General features: G+C 45.8%; 1 protein-coding gene across 3 annotated transcripts in view; it reads right to left on the bottom strand.

The window, feature by feature from the left end:
• The window catches only part of PODN (podocan), an 86,359-nt gene that overhangs the window by 52,048 nt on the left and 16,911 nt on the right, over positions 1–17,400 (bottom strand). For all 3 annotated transcript variants that reach the window (XM_030207415.1, XM_030207416.1, XM_030207417.1), the window contains exons 5-7: positions 14,530–14,639; positions 5,811–5,967; positions 3,058–3,173 (exon numbers count right to left, since the gene is read on the bottom strand). In XM_030207415.1, the coding sequence (XP_030063275.1) occupies positions 3,058–3,173; positions 5,811–5,967; positions 14,530–14,639 (383 nt within the window). The remainder of the gene's footprint in view (positions 1–3,057; positions 3,174–5,810; positions 5,968–14,529; positions 14,640–17,400) is intronic.

Raw genomic sequence — 17,400 nt, 5'->3', positions numbered from 1 at the left:
GTAGCTTTTCTTTGCACCGCTTCCATTTTTTTAACATCCTTCGCAAGGTACGGCCTCCAAAACTGAACACAATACTCCAGGTGGGGCCTCACCAACGACTTGTACAGGGGCATCAACACTTCCTTTCTTCTGCTGATCACACCTCTCTCTATACAGCCTAGCAACCTTCTCACTACGGCCACCGCCCTGTCACACTGTTTCATCGCCTTCAGATCCTCGGATACTATCACCCCAAGATCCCTCTCCCCCTCAGTACCTATCAGACTCTCCCCGCCTAACACATACGTCTCTCGTGGGTTTCTACTCCCTAAATGCATCACTTTGCATTTCTTCGCATTGAATTTTAATTGCCAAACCTCAGACCATTCTTCTAGCTTCCTCAGATCCCTTTTCATGCTTTCCACTAGCAACGTTCCATGTAGAAGGCTACGCAGGCTTCTGTTTCTGTGAGTCTGACGTCCTGCACGTATGTGCAGGACGTCAGACTCACAGAAGCAGAAGCCTGCGCGGCTACATTGGTGATCTGCAATGGCCGACTTCTACATGGAATGTTGCTAGTGGAATAGCAATATTCCATGTAGAATCTCCAATAGTAGCAACAGTGGAGGAGTGGCCCAGTGGTTAGGGTGGTGGACTTTGGTCCTGGGGAACTGAGTTCAATTCCCACTTCAGCCACAGGCAGTTCCTTGTGACTCTGGGCAAGTCACTTAACCCTCCATTGCCCCATGTAAGCTGCGTTGAGCCTGCCATGAGTGGGAAAGCGCAGGGTACAAATGTAAATTATAAAAATAAAAAACTAAATTTTACATATCTAGTGTAAGTTTGATTGTTGCTCTTACCCACTACTTTATATACCATTTTTTAATTTTTTAAGGAGGAAAGGCTTCAGATGTTCAGCTAGTTCGTTGTTTTTTTAGTTTTTTACAACTTGCCGAGCGAGCTTCCTCATCAGCCTTGAAAACCTCCTTGTTTATCCGGTACCGTGTTGAATCATCTTGGTTGATAGCAATTTTCAAGACAAAATCGGTCACGTTTACCGGGGACACGAAGGAAATAGTGCCGCACGGTTTGTCTCCTGAAGAAGCAGAAGTGAAATGGAGACGCTCTGTTGAGCAAACCGAAGTTAAGAGCACACTACAAAGATAAGATAACTTTGGTGTCCTCGTCAAATAAATATATTTTATTTGTACCCCGCGCTTTCCCACTCATGGCAGGCTCAATGCAGCTTAGGTACTTATTTGTACCTGGGGCAATGGAGGGTTAAGTGACTTGCCCAGAGTCACAAGGAGCTGCCTGTGCCTGAAGTGGGAATTGAACTCAGTTCCTCAGTTCCCCAGGACCAAAGTCCACCACCCTAACCACTAGGCCACTCCTCCACTGTTGCTACTATTTGAGATTCTACATGGAATGTTGCTATTCCACTAGTAACATTCCATGTAGAAGTCGGCCCTTGCAGATCACCAATATGGCCGCGCAGGCTTCTGTGAGTCTGACGTCCTGCACGTACATGCAGGATGTCAGACTCACAGAAACAGAAGCCTGCGCAGCCTTCTACATGGAATGTTGCTAGTGGAATAGCAACATTCCATGTAGAATCTCAATAGTAGCAACATTCCATGTAGAATCTCCAATAGTATCTATTTTATTTTTGTTACATTTGTACCCCGCGCTTTCCCACTCATGGCAGGTTCAATGCGGCTTACATGGGGCAATGGAGGGTTAAGTGACTTGGCAGAGTCACAAGGAGCTGCCTGTGCCTGAAGTGGGAATCCAACTCAGTTCCTCAGTTCCCCAGGACCAAAGTCCAGCACCCTAACCACTAGGCCACTCCTCCACTAAACAAACACTCCATGAAACAAACACTTGAAAAACTATGAGTTACATATGCACTCCCGGAAAAAACTGTATAAAATAAAAAATCAAAAAAGACAAAAGTCAACAAAAAAACAATATAAACAAGAAGGTTTTCAAGGCTGATGATGAAGCTCGCTCGGCAAGTTGTAAAAAACTAAAAAAACAACGAAATAGCCTAGCATCTGAAGCCTTTCCTCCTTAAAAAATTAAAAAATAGTAAGAGCAAAAATCAAACTTGTTTTAATTGACATTAGAAGATTTCTATCAACAAGTTCACTGCCAGTCTATCAAAACATATCTAGTATACACATGAAGACGATTTTCCAAAGCCGTTTACCCAGGGAAGTGGTCTATTTGAACATTATCCCCGTCTCTGCAGGTAAAAGTACTTGCTCTTGGTTCTTTGTGGGGATGTCAGGATCTATGCTTTGCATTGACTGTGACTGCTGTTTGCCACCTCCTACAGCAGCCACTCTAGGTGACCACCTAGGGTCCCTTTTACTAAGCCGCTTAAGCGTCTACGCGCACCCAACGTGCGCCAAAATGGAGTTACCCACCCAACTACCGTGTGGCTATTGCAGTAATTTCATTTTTGGCACGCGTCCAACACGTGGGAAAAACTGCTGGGCAGACTTATACGGTCTGTGCCCTGAGAAAGACAGGTACAAATCAAGGTAAGGTATACACATGAGTTTATCTTGGGCAGACTGGATGGACCATGCAGGTCTTTTTCTGCCGTCATTTACTATGTTACTATGTTACGTGCATCTGAAAAATATTTATTTTTCAGACATGTGTAATGGACACGCTCCAAGTGGCGTTTGACGAGCGTAGGTCATTACCGCCCAGAATCTTTACCGCTGGCGGTAAGGTCTCAGACCCAAAATGGACCCGCGGCAATTTTGATTTTGCCGCACGTCCATTTTTGGCAAAAAAAAAAGGGCCTTTTTCACAGACGTGCTGAAAAATGGATTGGCGCGTACCCAAAACCCGCGCTTACACTACCGTAAGCCATTTTTCAGCGTGCCTTTGTAAAAGGACCCCTTAGTTTGCCTAATGGTTAAGCTAGCCCTGCACAAAACCTTGTTCCCAGGAAAATATTCAGACCAGGTCTGGCTCTATGGACTCTGACCCTCCTGATTCCGATCAAGGCCCATCACTAAGGGAGAAAGTCAGTCTCTCAGTGTGGTCCCAGTGTCTTACCAGAAGGTCTCGTTGTCCATCCCTTCATTGGTGAGGCAGTTGCTCTGCAAGTACAGCTCCCGTAGGTCAGTCAGGTGCGCAAAGGCGCCCTTAGGAATCTTCTCCAGTCGGTTGTTCTGAAAGCAAAGGCCAACATGTTTATCTCTGAAGCAAGGTCAGCCCTGTGAGTAGTAAGCTAAGCCCTCACCAAAGGTCTACATGAGAGTTAGATGGAGGGAGAAGTCTTAGAGCTAGAAGAAAGACCCAGGAGCCAGTCACGGTACCTGCTGTGACCTTGACCATGTGGCACCCTAGGTGAACCTTCAGCTTTGCACACCTTTAAATTAACTTTCATGCCCCAAACTTCCCCCTGGGAGAATTTGATCATTGAACTAAGCAACGATCACCCTAATACTACCCCTCTCAGAATGAACTTGTAAAATGCATCATTAGTCCTCAGCTTTTCAATTTTACACCAAATTTTTTCTATACAGTATACATATGAGAACAGTCTTCCAAAGCCTTTTACCCAGGTACATGGGCTATTTGAAAATTACCCAGTGTCCCTGCAGGTAAAAACATCTATTGTTGGTTCTTTTAGTGGATATCAGGGTCTATGTTTTGCCTTGACTGTCACTGCTGTTTGCCACCCCCTAGAAACTACCTCCTTAGGTGACCATCTTTGCCTAATGTTAAAGCCAGTCCTGCTTGAGCAAAATCACTTTCTATTGTGGTTTCATGTACAAACTTAGACTGTAAACTCTTTGTGGCAGGACTCAGTACCTCTGTGTAATTTGCAGTATGGCGTCCAGGTTTAGGGTTCCATATAAATGCCGCAAAACATGAGAGATACCAAGGATTTTACAGAAAGGAAGGGAATAAATTAAAGGATATAGCCCAAAGTCTTGGAACGTCCTTCCAAGACATCTAAAAGTGATTGACGACCACGAGCTATTCAAGAAATCCTTAAAAACATTTTTATTCGAGAAAGCTTATCCCCCCAAATAATGCTCAGTCTCCACCTTCCTCGCATTGCCTATACCCGTTTATCCAACGTGTACTATCCTTATGTTCTTTCCCGTCCTTCTGACTTTTGTGTCATTACCCTCCTTGCATTGTAACCTTTTGTAATATTGTAAGCCACATTGAGCTCGCTGTAGTGGGAAAATGCGGGGTATAAATGTACCAAAAATAAAACAAAAAAAATAATATATATATATATATTTTTAAACGCTGTCAGCAATTAAATTAGCAGGCACCGGCACTCCATATCCAGGGCTAATTTTGGTGGGGCTGGCTCCAGGAGCTTGTGCGGGTGCCACAAAAGACACCATGAAGCTGCTGCGAGAGGTTGTGATAGCTAAATTGAGGAAGCTGCCACTAGAGCAGGAGTGAGTGGGGTGTGCTTCTGCCCCCATCATCCCACTAGTCCACCAGGGATTGAAGGTAGGCCTGGGGGGGGGGGCCCTACCAAGATGAGGTGGGGGGGGGGGGTCCTTGTGTGTGTGTGGGGGGAGGCAGGTACTTAAGGTCATGGGCCTGGGTGAAGGGCGAAGGAAGGAGGGGGCCCAAAGGGACTTTGCAGTTATGCGAATTCCGGTCAATATTCAGTACTGGGACCTACACATCTAAGCGGCCTATTTAGGACAGCTTTTGAGCTCCTCCCCAACACCATCCTCTGTACTGCCCTTGACCTGCCCACTTTTTGGGGGCCAATCAGAGTCAATATTCAGTGGAACTACTGGTAAAGTGTCAGTAAATATCAGTGGATGGGTGGCCCCAGGCGATTTAAGAGGGCAGAAGCCTCTCCTCCTCGCTTAAATCGCTTTGAATATCGGCTGCAAGTTATTATTAGTGACCAGAATTCAGGAACATGATAAAAATCGAATTCTAAAACAAACTAAGCCTGGATACTGCTTTAATACCATTTCTCTCGCCACAACAGGAAATTCTGGCCTCCAAACTTCCCTCTGCCACTGACCGTAGGCAGTTACTGAAATGGCAGCTCTCCTGGCCAACAAATGAATGCTTAAGGGTATCATTTAATAATAATGGCCCAATTCATCTCATTCTTCCATTCCTGTCCTCATGCGAACAGCCTTTCATAAAGCAGGACTTAGGCCAAGGTACTGTTCCCTCTTAGCTGAGCGGGAGTCCTCCACCTATAGCCCTGCCAGCAGGTGGTGCTGTTTCACTATCACATTTTCAATAGTGAGGGACAGTTCTGCAGGACTCCAGGGAATCTGCCTATCCGTAGCAATTGAAAATACAATATTGAAGCACCGCCCCCTACTGGTAGCAATGCAGCTGGAGGACACCCGTTCAGCTTAGAGGGAACGGTGGGCCAAGATGGTATATCCAGTCATTGGGAACACAAATGGACCTTATTTTTATTTATTTTTATTTATTTATTGCATTTGTATCCCACATTATCCCACCTATTTGCAGGCTCAATGTGGCTTACATAGTTTTGTAAATTGTCATTACAGGGTAGCAGATACATTTAGTATTGTGCAGAAATTACATGAGGGAAGAAAGGAAGGGAATGATTAGGATAGTTATAGAAGGTGGGCTTTCTTAACTGAGTGGGTTGGTGAGGATAATGAGCCCAGTTCCAAATCACATACACGCAAATTGATGTAAAGAATGTTCATTGCAGATGTTCTGAATACCATACCTCTGCATGGTCCTCGAGGACTGGGTTTGTGCACTCTGGTTCTTGGATTGGGGGGTGGGGGGTCTCTCTCACCATGCTTAAACGCCAATGTCCTTACCTTCAGATGCAGTTTGTAGAGCTTCGGGGGTAGACTCTTTGGCACATACTTCAGGAAGTTACTGGACATGATCAGAATCTCCACATTGTCAGAACCATTGAACATCTGGTCTGGTAAGCCAGCATCAGCAAGCTTATTGTTATGGAGATACACAGATCTAGACAAGAGAAGAGAAAGGCTTGAGTGATTAGAGAAGATGGCGCTTCCATCTATTCAGGCAGTACTCCTGAAACCGAATGAGTCTGAAAGAAATGTAGGTGTCCCGTTGGATCCTGCTTTAAAACAAGAAGGAAGCATATATGTCAGTGGGTATGTGGTTGGTTTCAGGAGCAGTGGAACATCTTTATGGTCGGAGGGGGCAAAATAAACCAGTATCTAGGTCCCTTCTCCCATTCTCAGGCTCTTTAGTTGCTGATACTGTGTTTGGCAAAATATTGGTGGGGCCAATGCCTTGGTAGCCAACCCCATTCCGCTGCCTACGGTTGGTTTGCAAATCTATATACGTTCTGACAAATTAATCCTTTTTGAAGCCAAAAGATTTAACAATTACACTTTTGTCAGTAAGAAAGATGAATGCTTCAATGTATTATGCCAGGGATTACCGAAGGAAAATCCTGAACAAATTTTACAAGATGTTAGAGTATTGCTTTTACCAGGAAAAGGGAGAAGTGGTCATGCAACCCTCTCCCCCATCCAACTCTAGTCCAGCTTTATCCTTACCTTTGAAAGTAGGATTGTTTTTAACAGTGCATATTTTCTAGCGAAAAAGGTGCCGGTACTCAAATGCCAGGCCACCCTTCAGGGGTGGGAGTGATTACTGAGGGACCCACCCTACAATAGCCAGGACCCCTGCAACCAGTCACAAAATCTATGACAAGGTAGAATTGGTGTGTTGAGCATGAGCTCTTTCATTAAAACTTGGAGACCATGGGTCAATTTTAGCAGACAATGGAAAAGGTGCCGGTACTCAGTACCCCCAAGTACCCCCTCAAAAAAAGCCCTGGTTTTTAAGACCTTATAAGTTCTTTTTAAAGCTTTTCTCCATGGGGACCCAAAATACTTGGCTGATTATAAAGACTTTTGTATGTTTACGCAACTGACTTATTCATGCAAAATAGCAGACATACATATGAGGAACAATTTTAGAAGAGGTGCTACTTATATGCATAGTTGATAGAAAGCAAGCATTTAAACAGAGAAAACGGAAGTATGTTCGGGGCAGTCCTTTAAAGTGTTTGAGTATTCCATATTTTAGAAAGGAGATACACTATACCTCAGAATATTTTCCCATTGGCATTTTCACCTGCTTTGAGTCAGTCATAACTCTCGTCTTCTTGTTTGGACCTGGGGTTTGAATAGCAGCTCAAGGGAAGGACTATGCACATGTCTCTGGTGTTCAAAAACTACCTCAACGTACAAAAAGCTTGAGTTTTGGAACTTGTCTCCCTAATCAGCATCTCATGGGTATGCACTTGCATGCGTAAGTGACGTCGTAAATTGACCCCCGATATGTGTAGACAAAGGAACTTGCATGATAGGACCCTCCCTAGTGATGTCACTGGTTTGTGCACATGTAAATTTGTGAATTGGCTTCTTCTAATGGTCATGGCGCCAAATATATATTGCTCTAGTGGTGCTCTATGTACCTCCCCACTCCCCACGTTTTCTATTTCTGTTGATGGCTCTCTCATTCTCCCTGTCTCCTCAGCTCGAAACCTTGGGGTCATCTTTGACTCTTCTCTCTCCTTCTCTGCTCATATCCAGCAGACCGCCAAGACCTGTCGTTTCTTTCTTTACAACATTCGTAAAATCCGCCCCTTTCTTTCCGAGCACTCTACCAAAACCCTCGTCCACACCCTTGTCACCTCTCGTTTAGACTACTGCAATCTGCTTCTTGCTGGCCTCCCACTTAGTCACCTCTCCCCTCTCCAATCGGTTCAAAATTCTGCTGCCCATCTTGTCTTCCACCAGGGTCGCTTTACTCATACTACCCCTCTCCTCAAGACCCTTCACTGGCTCCCTATCCGTTTTCGCATCCTGTTCAAACTTCTTCTACTAACCTATAAATGTATTCACTCTGCTGCTCCCCAGTATCTCTCCACACTCGTCCTTCCCTACACCCCTTCCCGTGCACTCCGCTCCATGGATAAATCCTTCTTATCTGTTTCCTTCTCCACTACTGCCAACTCCAGACTTCGCGCCTTCTGTCTCGCTGCACCCTACGCCTGGAATAAACATCCTGAGCCCCTACGTCTTGCCCCATCCTTGGCCACCTTTAAATCTAGACTGAAAGCCCACCTCTTTAACACTGCTTTTGACGCGTAACCACTTGTAACCACTCGCCTCCACCTACCCTCCTCTCTTCCTTCCCGTTCACATTAATTGATTTGATTTGCCTACTTTATTTATTTTTTGTCTATTAGATTGTAAGCTCTTTGAGCAAGGACTGTCTTTCTTCTATGTTTGTGCAGCGCTGCGTATGCCTTGTAGCGCTATAGAAATGCTAAATAGTAGTAGTTTATAAACGGCTCAGAGCCCATTGAGTCTTTTGTAAAATGCCAGCATAGTTTTAACTGTGTGAAACTGAACATCCATTTAGCAACCAAGTTATTCTTCACATGACTAGCTACAGACCCTCTAGGCTGCTTCGTTGTTCGCCGGAAGTGCTGCTGAATGTGCCTGGTCTTGCAGAGCTGAAAGTATTTTTTCCCAGACAAAGATAGACGAAGAATGGAGATGTAGCCTAGCGGTTAAAGCAGCTGGTTAAGAACCAAGGAATCCATAGTTTGAATCTTGCTGATGCTGCTTGTGACCTTGGGTGAGTCACTTAACCCTCCAGTGCCTTAGTACCACTGAAAGGCATGAACTAACGCCAAAGAAATATGCAGCACTAGTCTCAAATACACTACCCATTGAACTACCCCAGGAAGTGAATTATTCAATACAATGACAATGATGATTATAAAATCATTCTTTGCTATAAGAAAGTCAAGTGTTTCAGAGATTCCCTTGGTCAACACCTGCAGATCCAATCAGATGACATACTACTACTACTACTACTACTTAACATTTCTAGAGCGCTACTAGGGTTACGCAGCGCTGTACAGATTAACAAAAAAGGACAGTCCCTGCTCCAAGGAGCTTACAATCTAATGGGCGAAATGTCAAGTAGGGGCAGTCTAGATTTCCTGAATAGAGGTATGATGGTTAGGTGCCGAAGGCGACATTGAAGAGGTGGGCTTTGAGCAAGGCTTTGAAGATGGGCAGGGAGGGGGCCTGGCGTATGGGCTCAGGGAGTTTATTCCAGGCATGGGGTGAGGCGAGGCAGAAAGGGTGGAGCCTGGAGTTGGCGGTGGTGGAGAAGGTTACTGACAGAAGGGATTTGTCTTGAGAACGGAGGTTACGGGTAGGAATGTAAGGGGAGATGAGGGTAGAAAGGTAGGGAGGGGCTGCAGATCGAGTGCATTTGTAGGTTAATAGGAGAAGCTTCAACTGTATGTGGTACCTGATCGGAAGCCAGTGAAGTGACTTGAGGAGAGGGATGATATGAGTGTACCGGTTCAGGCGGAAGATAAGACGTGCAGCAGAGTTTTGAATGGACTGAAGGAGGGATAGATGGCAAAGTGGGAGGCCAGTGAGGAGTAGGTTGCAGTAGCCAAGGCGAGAGGTAATGAGAGAGTGGATGAGAGTTCAGGTGGTGTGCTCAGACAGGAAGGGGCGAATTTTGCTGATGTTATAGAGGAAGAAGCGACAGGTCTTGGCTATCTGCTGGATATGCGCAGAGAAGGAGAGGGAGGAGTCAAAGATGACCCCGAGGTTGCGGGCAGATGAGACGGGGACGATGAGGATGTTATCAACAGAGATAGAGTGGAGGGAGAGGAGAAGTGAGTTTGGGAGGGAAGACAATAAGCTCGGTAACATTGCTGCCTGGCCTGATTTGAAGGAACATTTTATCAGACTGAACAATCCACTTCCTGCCAGTTCAGTTCTTGAACACCTTTTTAACTGTGCTGGATTAATGACTCACAAGTGCACTTGCATGAGTGACAATCATTTTCAAATTTAGTTTTACTAAAAGCAAAGTGGATTGAATTGTACAGCAGTAAAGTTATTGGGATAAAAACATTAACAATAGTTGCAATCATTGTAATTGCGACACTTTTACTTTTTACTCAAAAAGTATTATATTAGGCAATAATGTTTTTACTTTCACTTAAGTAATTTTTTATTGTGTTTCTCGTACTTTTCCTTAAATATTAAAATGTACTTTTATTTTTACTTTTACTTAAGTACTTTCAACAGCACTGGTTATTACTGCTTTATTATGAATTTTATACTTTACATATCATGGTTTGTTTGGATTATTTGTAACTTGCCCTGGGCTGTAATGATAGAAATTTGATCTAAAAAAACAAACCGTCTCCCGACCACTTCTTGTGATGTTTGGTACAAGAATTCCTGTATTAGAGGTTAATTAGGAGGAGACCCAGAATAATGTGGCCTCTTATTTAACAGGTTAGTATAAATCCTTTGAGATGGGGAGAGGGAAGGGGACCTTATAAGTAGTGCCATACTGGGAAAGACCAAAGGTCCATCTAGCCCAGCATCCTGTCACCGACAGTGGCCAATCCAGGTCAAGGGCACCTGGCACGCTCCCCAAACGTACAAACATTCTATACAATCAAGCCATTGTGACATCACTAATGAGGTTGGCTCTTATTGGTGGAATGAGCCACTATGACATCACAATAGGTTAAATCACTGCTCTATGTAATAAAAGTGAGCCAAGTAGAGGACATAAGTACAGAAGTAATGCCACACTGGGAAAAGACCAAGGGTCCATCGAGCCCAGCATCCTGTCACCGACAGTGGCCAATCCAGGTCAAGGGCACCTGGCACGCTCCCCAAACGTAAAAACATTCCAGACAAGTTATACCTAAAAATGCGGAATTTTTCCAAGTCCATTTAATAGCGGTCTATGGACTTGTCCTTTAGGAATCTATCTAACCCCTTTTTAAACTCCGTCAAGCTAACCGCCCGTACCACGTTCTCCGGCAACGAATTCCAGAGTCTAATTACACGTTGGGTGAAGAAAACTTTTCTCCGATTCGTTTTAAATTTACCACACTGTAGCTTCAACTCATGCCCTCTAGTCCTAGTATTTTTGGATAGCGTGAACAGTCGCTTCACATCCACCCGATCCATTCCACTCATTATTTTATACACTTCTATCATATCTCCCCTCAGCCGTCTCTTCTCCAAGCTGAAAAGCCCTAGCCTTCTCAGCCTCTCTTCGTAGGAAAGTCGTCCCATCCCCACTATCATTTTCGTCGCCCTTCGCTGTACCTTTTCCAATTCTACTATATCTTTTTTGAGATACGGAGACCAGTACTGAACACAATACTCCAGGTGCGGTCGCACCATGGAGCGATACAACGGCATTATAATATCCGCACACCTGGACTCCATACCCTTCCTAATAACACCCAACATTCTATTCGCTTTCCTAGCCGCAGCAGCACACTGAGCAGAAGGTTTCAGCGTATCATCGACGACGACACCCAGATCCCTTTCTTGATCCGTAACTCCTAACGCGGAACCTTGCAAGACATAGCTATAATTCGGGTTCCTCTTACCCACATGCATCACTTTGCACTTGTCAACATTGAACTTCATCTGACCTTGGTGTCCAGAAATGTGTTGCCTTTGCTGGATGTGTGTGGTAGCACTACTTCCATATCCTGACTCATACCACATATGAGGGGGTTATAAATATGTACATTCATTACCCATCATTTGGTTCATTAGTGCATACAAAATCAAATTTTTCCACTCAACGAATAGTTAAGCTCTGGAACTCTTTGCTGGAGCATGTAGTTACTGTGGTTAGCATATCTTGGTTTAAAAAAGGTTTGTACAAGTTCCTGGAGGAAAAGTTCATCGTCTGCTACCGTGTTTCCCCGAAAATAAGACACTGTCTTATATTAATTTTTGCCCCCCAAAATGCGCTAGGTCTTATTTTCAGGGGCTGTTCTTATTTTTCGGGGAAACATCAGGGTTGGATTGGGGTTGGCCCGCGCGCCATTCGTCGCTCCCGGAACTAACCTTAAACGCCTCCTTTCACCTTCACAGCAAGCAGCAGCAGGGCAGGCCACTCCTTCCTTCCGTGTCCTGCCCTCGCCTGATGTAACGTCCGCGAGGGCGGGGCATGGAAGGAAGGAGAGGTCTGCCCTGCTGCTGCTTGCTGCGAAGGTGAAAGGAGGCATTTAAGGTTAGTTTCGGGAGCGACGGAGGGTGGGGGCCTGGCAACCTCGGGTGGGGGGGGGGGCGGCCTTGTCCAGCTCTCGGTGGCCCTGCTTTCAAACAAATATTTGCTAGGTCTTACTTTCGGGGGAGGCCTTATATCTACCAATTCAGGAAAACCTCTACTAGGTCTTATTTTCGGGGGATGTCTTACTTTCGGGGAAACAGGGTATTGAGAGAGACATGGGGAAGCTACTGCTTGCACCGGGAATGGTAGCATAGAATGTTGCTACTATTTGGGTTTCTGCCAGGTACTTGAGACCTGGATTGGCCACTGTTGGAAGCAGGATACTGGGCTAGGTGGACCACTGGTCTGACCTGGTGTGGCTATTCTTCTTTTCTTTTGCCTACAGTTGATTTGCACATGTTAATGTGTGTTAGCATTTTTTTAAAATGAAAACAAATATCTGATACAAACTGAAGAAAAAAAAAAACCCAGCAAAAACTGAAAAATTCCAAAATGAAGCAAACGTTTTCGACCTGTGCACCCTCTAGCTGAGACCACTGGGTTCCTAGCCAGAGCGCATCTTCTCAGGGATTAGGAAAAGTGGGTGACCAGGTGGTCTGACGCGCACGGCCATCCCACTCTGCAGCTTTAGTCAGCAGGAATGCAAAAAGATTCCAGCAAAACGCTGGTGCTGTTCTCAAGGTTATGTCTAAGCCCATAAATGATTCCTTCTGAACAGGCTGTCCTTCATTAAAGAACTGAGAAAAGCTTCTGAGGGGAAGCCGGAATTGGACCCGTGGTGGTGGGCATTTGAGGCAAACCTTTAGCTTTTCATCTCTCCCCCTCAATTACCAGCCTGCGGTCCCCCAAAGAATTTGATAATTAAACTCCAACAATCATGAGAGTGGTGGATGCTTGGAATGCCCTCCCGCGGGAGGTGGTGGAGATGAAAACGGTAATGGAATTCAAAAATGCGTGGGATAAACATAAAGGAATCCTGTTCGGAAGGAAGAGATCCTCAAAAGCTTAGCCGAGATTGAGTGGCAGAGCTGGTAGGGGGAGGTGGGGCTGGTGGTTGGGAGGTGGGCCTTGTTCTGGGCAGACTTCTACGGTCTGTGCCCTGAAAATGGCAGAAACAAATCAAGGTCAGGTATACATATAAAGTAGCACATATGAGTTTAATTTGTTGGGCAGGCTAGATGGACCTTGCAGGTCTTTTTCTGCCGTCATCTATTATGTTACTATGTTATGATCATCACACAAACGTCCTATAAAATTCAGGTTAAAGCAGTGGTTCTCAACCGGTGTCTCAGGACACACTTGTGTATCACCAAGGGCTGAGAAGTGTGTAACCAAAAATGTGACAGACAGTAAGCTTTTGCTTTCCTTAACAACTGTGTGTGTGCTTGAGAGCTGGGGAGAGCAGACCATTGATCTGGCATTTGAAATCCACATAACTGGTCCTTTCCCACAATGCTCACTGCTGCCACCACCCTTAACTGGAAATATATTTTTCTTTGCATCATTTTCATCAATAATGAATGATATATAAGGGATTATTTTTTCAGCCATGAACTATAGTGTTCAGTGTGTCACAGATATGAACATTGTTTGTCAGGTGTGTCACAATGAATGCAGAGATGCCAAGTTGCCCAGGTCCAGGCTGGAGATTTTGGGACAGTCCTAGTTTTCTGATCACCCCCATCCTGGTGCATTATGGGATCTGCAGCACTGATTTCAATGGATAGAATCATGGTCCATGAACTACAAATACTACAATGCTTTGGGATGTAAGTTTAAAAACAGGACTGGCCAAAAAGTCTCCCTCCTGGAATGGGTAACTTGGCAGCTCTGTGAATGAAAGGTTGAGAACCACTGGGTTACAGTATATGTTGAAGGTTCTTTGGTTATTGTTTTGCTTTGACTGCAGCTGCTCCCAAGAAGCTTCTGCCCTAAGCAAATGCCTAGTTATGCCTAATAGCCAGGCCAGCAGTGGCGTTCCTATGTTGGCTGCCACCCTGGGTGGATCACCGCTGCGCACCCCCCTCCCCCGGCGTATCACATCCTGGTGGTCTGCCAGTTCCCTGCCATGGAACAGGAAGTAACATCAGAGGAAGCAGGGAACCAGCAGAGCCGACAGCCGTGCAGCTGCTCCCTGCGCCCACTTGCAGTGTGCACCCAGGGTGGACCACCCCCACTGCCCCCGCCCTTGGTACGCCACTGCAGCCCTGGAAGAAGCTAAGATTGCTTACTGGTGCCATTCCTGCTGGTCAAGTTGATCCAGTTCTGGATTTACACTGTTACACATTTGGCTATGTAAGTTGTTCTTTTCTTAAATAACTCAAGTCCATGCATGGAAGCAGTTAAAGGCAGGACTGAATCAGCCTGCCCAGCAGAAATGAAGCCAATGGGCAGCCCTGCTGGAGCTGTGCCCAATGCCATGTCTAGAACATGTAGTTACGGACATACCTTAGCTCTGGTTTCTGTCCAAACGTGAGCCCGTAAATCTTGGTGAGATAATTAGCTGCAAGGTCTGCGCTGACCAAAGTACTGGGTAGGAATTTCGGAGCCAGAGTGAGCTGAGGAAAATCACAAGAAGAGCATTGAAATGCAGCGTGGCCTGCAGTGCAATTTCCTTGTTTGGCAAACACAATCCATGTCATGCATCTGAACGGGCAAAGGCCATGACAAATCCCATGAAGCCTAGAAGGTCTAAATGAACCAAGTGCAAGCTTGCTTTTTACAGATAGGCGCCACGTAAGTCAATGCTCCAGAAAAATTGACATCATTTGTTTTCCCTGGAATGAAGGAACGTCGGAGAGCGCTCACATTACATCTTTTGCACAAACCAAAATCCTAACCAGCTCTGGGTTACTTGGCATCGGAATGCCCAGCACAAGCCCAGAACAAGAATTGAAACCAGCAGAACTGTTGGTCAGACAACGATTAGTACCTCCACCAACTATTCCCACAAAACACATGCACACACACAAAACCTGCACATTCACACCACACACACACATAGAGATCATTAATAAATAATTCCCTAGCTGTGATATACTGTATTTTAAGGGGCCCTTTTACTAAGCTGCAGTAAAAAGTGGCCTGTTCTGTTGCATGTAATTAGGGAAAGGGAAATGGGACTTGATATACCGCCTTTCTGAGGCTTTTGCAACTACATTCAAAGCGGTTTACATATATACAGGTACTTATCTTGTACCTGGGGCAATGGAGGGTTAAGTGACTTGCCCAGAGTCACAAGGAGCTGCAGTGGGAATCGAACTCAGTTCCCCAGGATCAAAGTCCACTGCACTAACCACTAGGCTACTCCTCCACTCCATTAGCACCCGCTGGGCCATTTTTTTACCGTGGCAGGAAAATGTCCTTTTTAAAAATGGGGCAGTAAATGGCTGTGCACTAATATTAAAATTAGCGCGTGGCTATTCACTGCCTGAGCCCTTATTTAGAAGGTGGTAAGAACTCACGAGCTACTTGTGTGGTAATCAGGCAGCGCATGGCAATGTGGACGCTCTGCCGATTACCGCCAGGAGCACCCTGCCCCCATGGTAGTAAATAGAAAATGATTTTCTACCATGGGAAACCGCATGCGCCAACTTCGGAACTACCGCCAGGCGCCAACGCTACCCCCAACATTAGTGTCAATTTGTCACACGCCACCTACATGTTAGCCCTACCGCTGCTTAGTAAAAGTGCCCCTAAGTTATTCAGACATATGTGTGTATACCAGGGGCGTAGCCAGACTTCGATGGGAGGGGGGTCCAGAGCCCGAGGTGAGGGGGCACATTTTAGCCCCCTCCGACGCCGCCGATGCCATCTTTCCCCCCCCCCCCCGCTGCCGCTGCAACCCTCTAGACCCCCCCTCCTGCCGCCAACCCTCTCCCGCCGTGTACCTTTGCTGGCGGGGGACCCCAACCCTCCCCAGCCGAAGTTCTCTCCTCAGCCGATCCTCAGATCATTCAGCAAGCAAAGGTACGTGACGGTGGCGGGGGAGGGTTGGCCCAGGCCCCCGTGGCCCCATAGTAGCTACGTCCCTGGTGTATACACCCTCCATTTCCCAGGTATAAAACTTAGATTGTGAGCCCACCAGAGACAGAGAAAGTACCTGTATATAGGACAAAATTCTGTATATGGCACTATTTTATAAACAGCGCTCCAAGTTGGAAGCCATTTATAGAATAGCTCCTAGCACCGGAATCCATGTCTAACTTTACCTTGAGTATCGCGTTCAGTTCTGGGCACCGTATCTCAAAAAAGATATAGCAGAATTAGAAAAGATTCGAAGAACAGCGACCAAAATGATAAAGGGATGAAACGCCTCTCGTATCAGGAAAGGCTAAAGAGGTTAGGGCTCTTCAGCTTGGAAAAGAGACGGATTGGGGGGGGGGGGGATATGATTGAGGTCTATAAAATCCTGAGTGGTGTAGAATGGGTAGAAGTGAATTGATTTTTTTTACTCTTTCAAAAAGTACAAAGACCAGGGGACGCTCAATGAAATTACATGGAAATACTTTTATAACAAATAGGAGGAAATATTTTTTTTCATTCAACGAATAGTTAAGCTCTGAAACTCGTTGCCAGAGGATGTAGTAACAGCAGTAAGCGTACCTAGGTTTAAAAGGGGTTTGGACAAGTTCCTGGAGGAAAAGTCCATAGGCTACTATTGAGACAGACATGGGAAGCCACTGTTTGCCCTGGGACTGGTAGCATGGAATGTTGCTACTATTTGGGTTTCTACCAGGTACTGGTGACCTGGATTGGCCACTGTTTGAAACAGGATACTGGGCTAGATGGACCATTGGTCTGATCCAGTATGGCTATTCTTATGTTCTTATGTTTAGCGCACACAGTAAGGGATCCACAGGTATGGGAGTGGTATCTATGAAAAAGTGTTTTGTTTCATGTTATCAGTGGCGTAGCCAAGGGTGGGCCCGGGTGGGCCCAGGCTCAGCCACTTTGGTCTCAGGCCCACCCAGTAGCAGCACACCTATGATGTGGCTGGCAGGGATCCCCAAGCCCCACCAGCCGAAAACTCCCAACAACTGTCCCTCCTGCATACCTTGTAAATAGCAGATCATCGCCTGCAGCGAGAAGCAACTGATACATACTGTTCGCACCGGCCCCACAGCCTTCCCTCTGACGTGTTCCCACCTATGCGGAAACAGGAAATTGCATCAGAGGGAAGGCTGTGGGGCCAACATGAGCAGTGTGTATTAGTTGCTGCTTGCTGCCGGTGAAAATCTGCTATTTAAAAGGTATGCAGGGGAGGGGGAGATGTTTGAGTGACCATATGGCATGCAGGCAAGAGAGAGTGGGACCAAA

Source organism: Microcaecilia unicolor, chromosome 6 (assembly GCF_901765095.1).
Source record: "Microcaecilia unicolor chromosome 6, aMicUni1.1, whole genome shotgun sequence".
Classification (NCBI taxonomy): Eukaryota; Metazoa; Chordata; class Amphibia; order Gymnophiona; family Siphonopidae; genus Microcaecilia; species Microcaecilia unicolor.
This window is presented reverse-complemented; position numbering and strand designations above follow the sequence as displayed.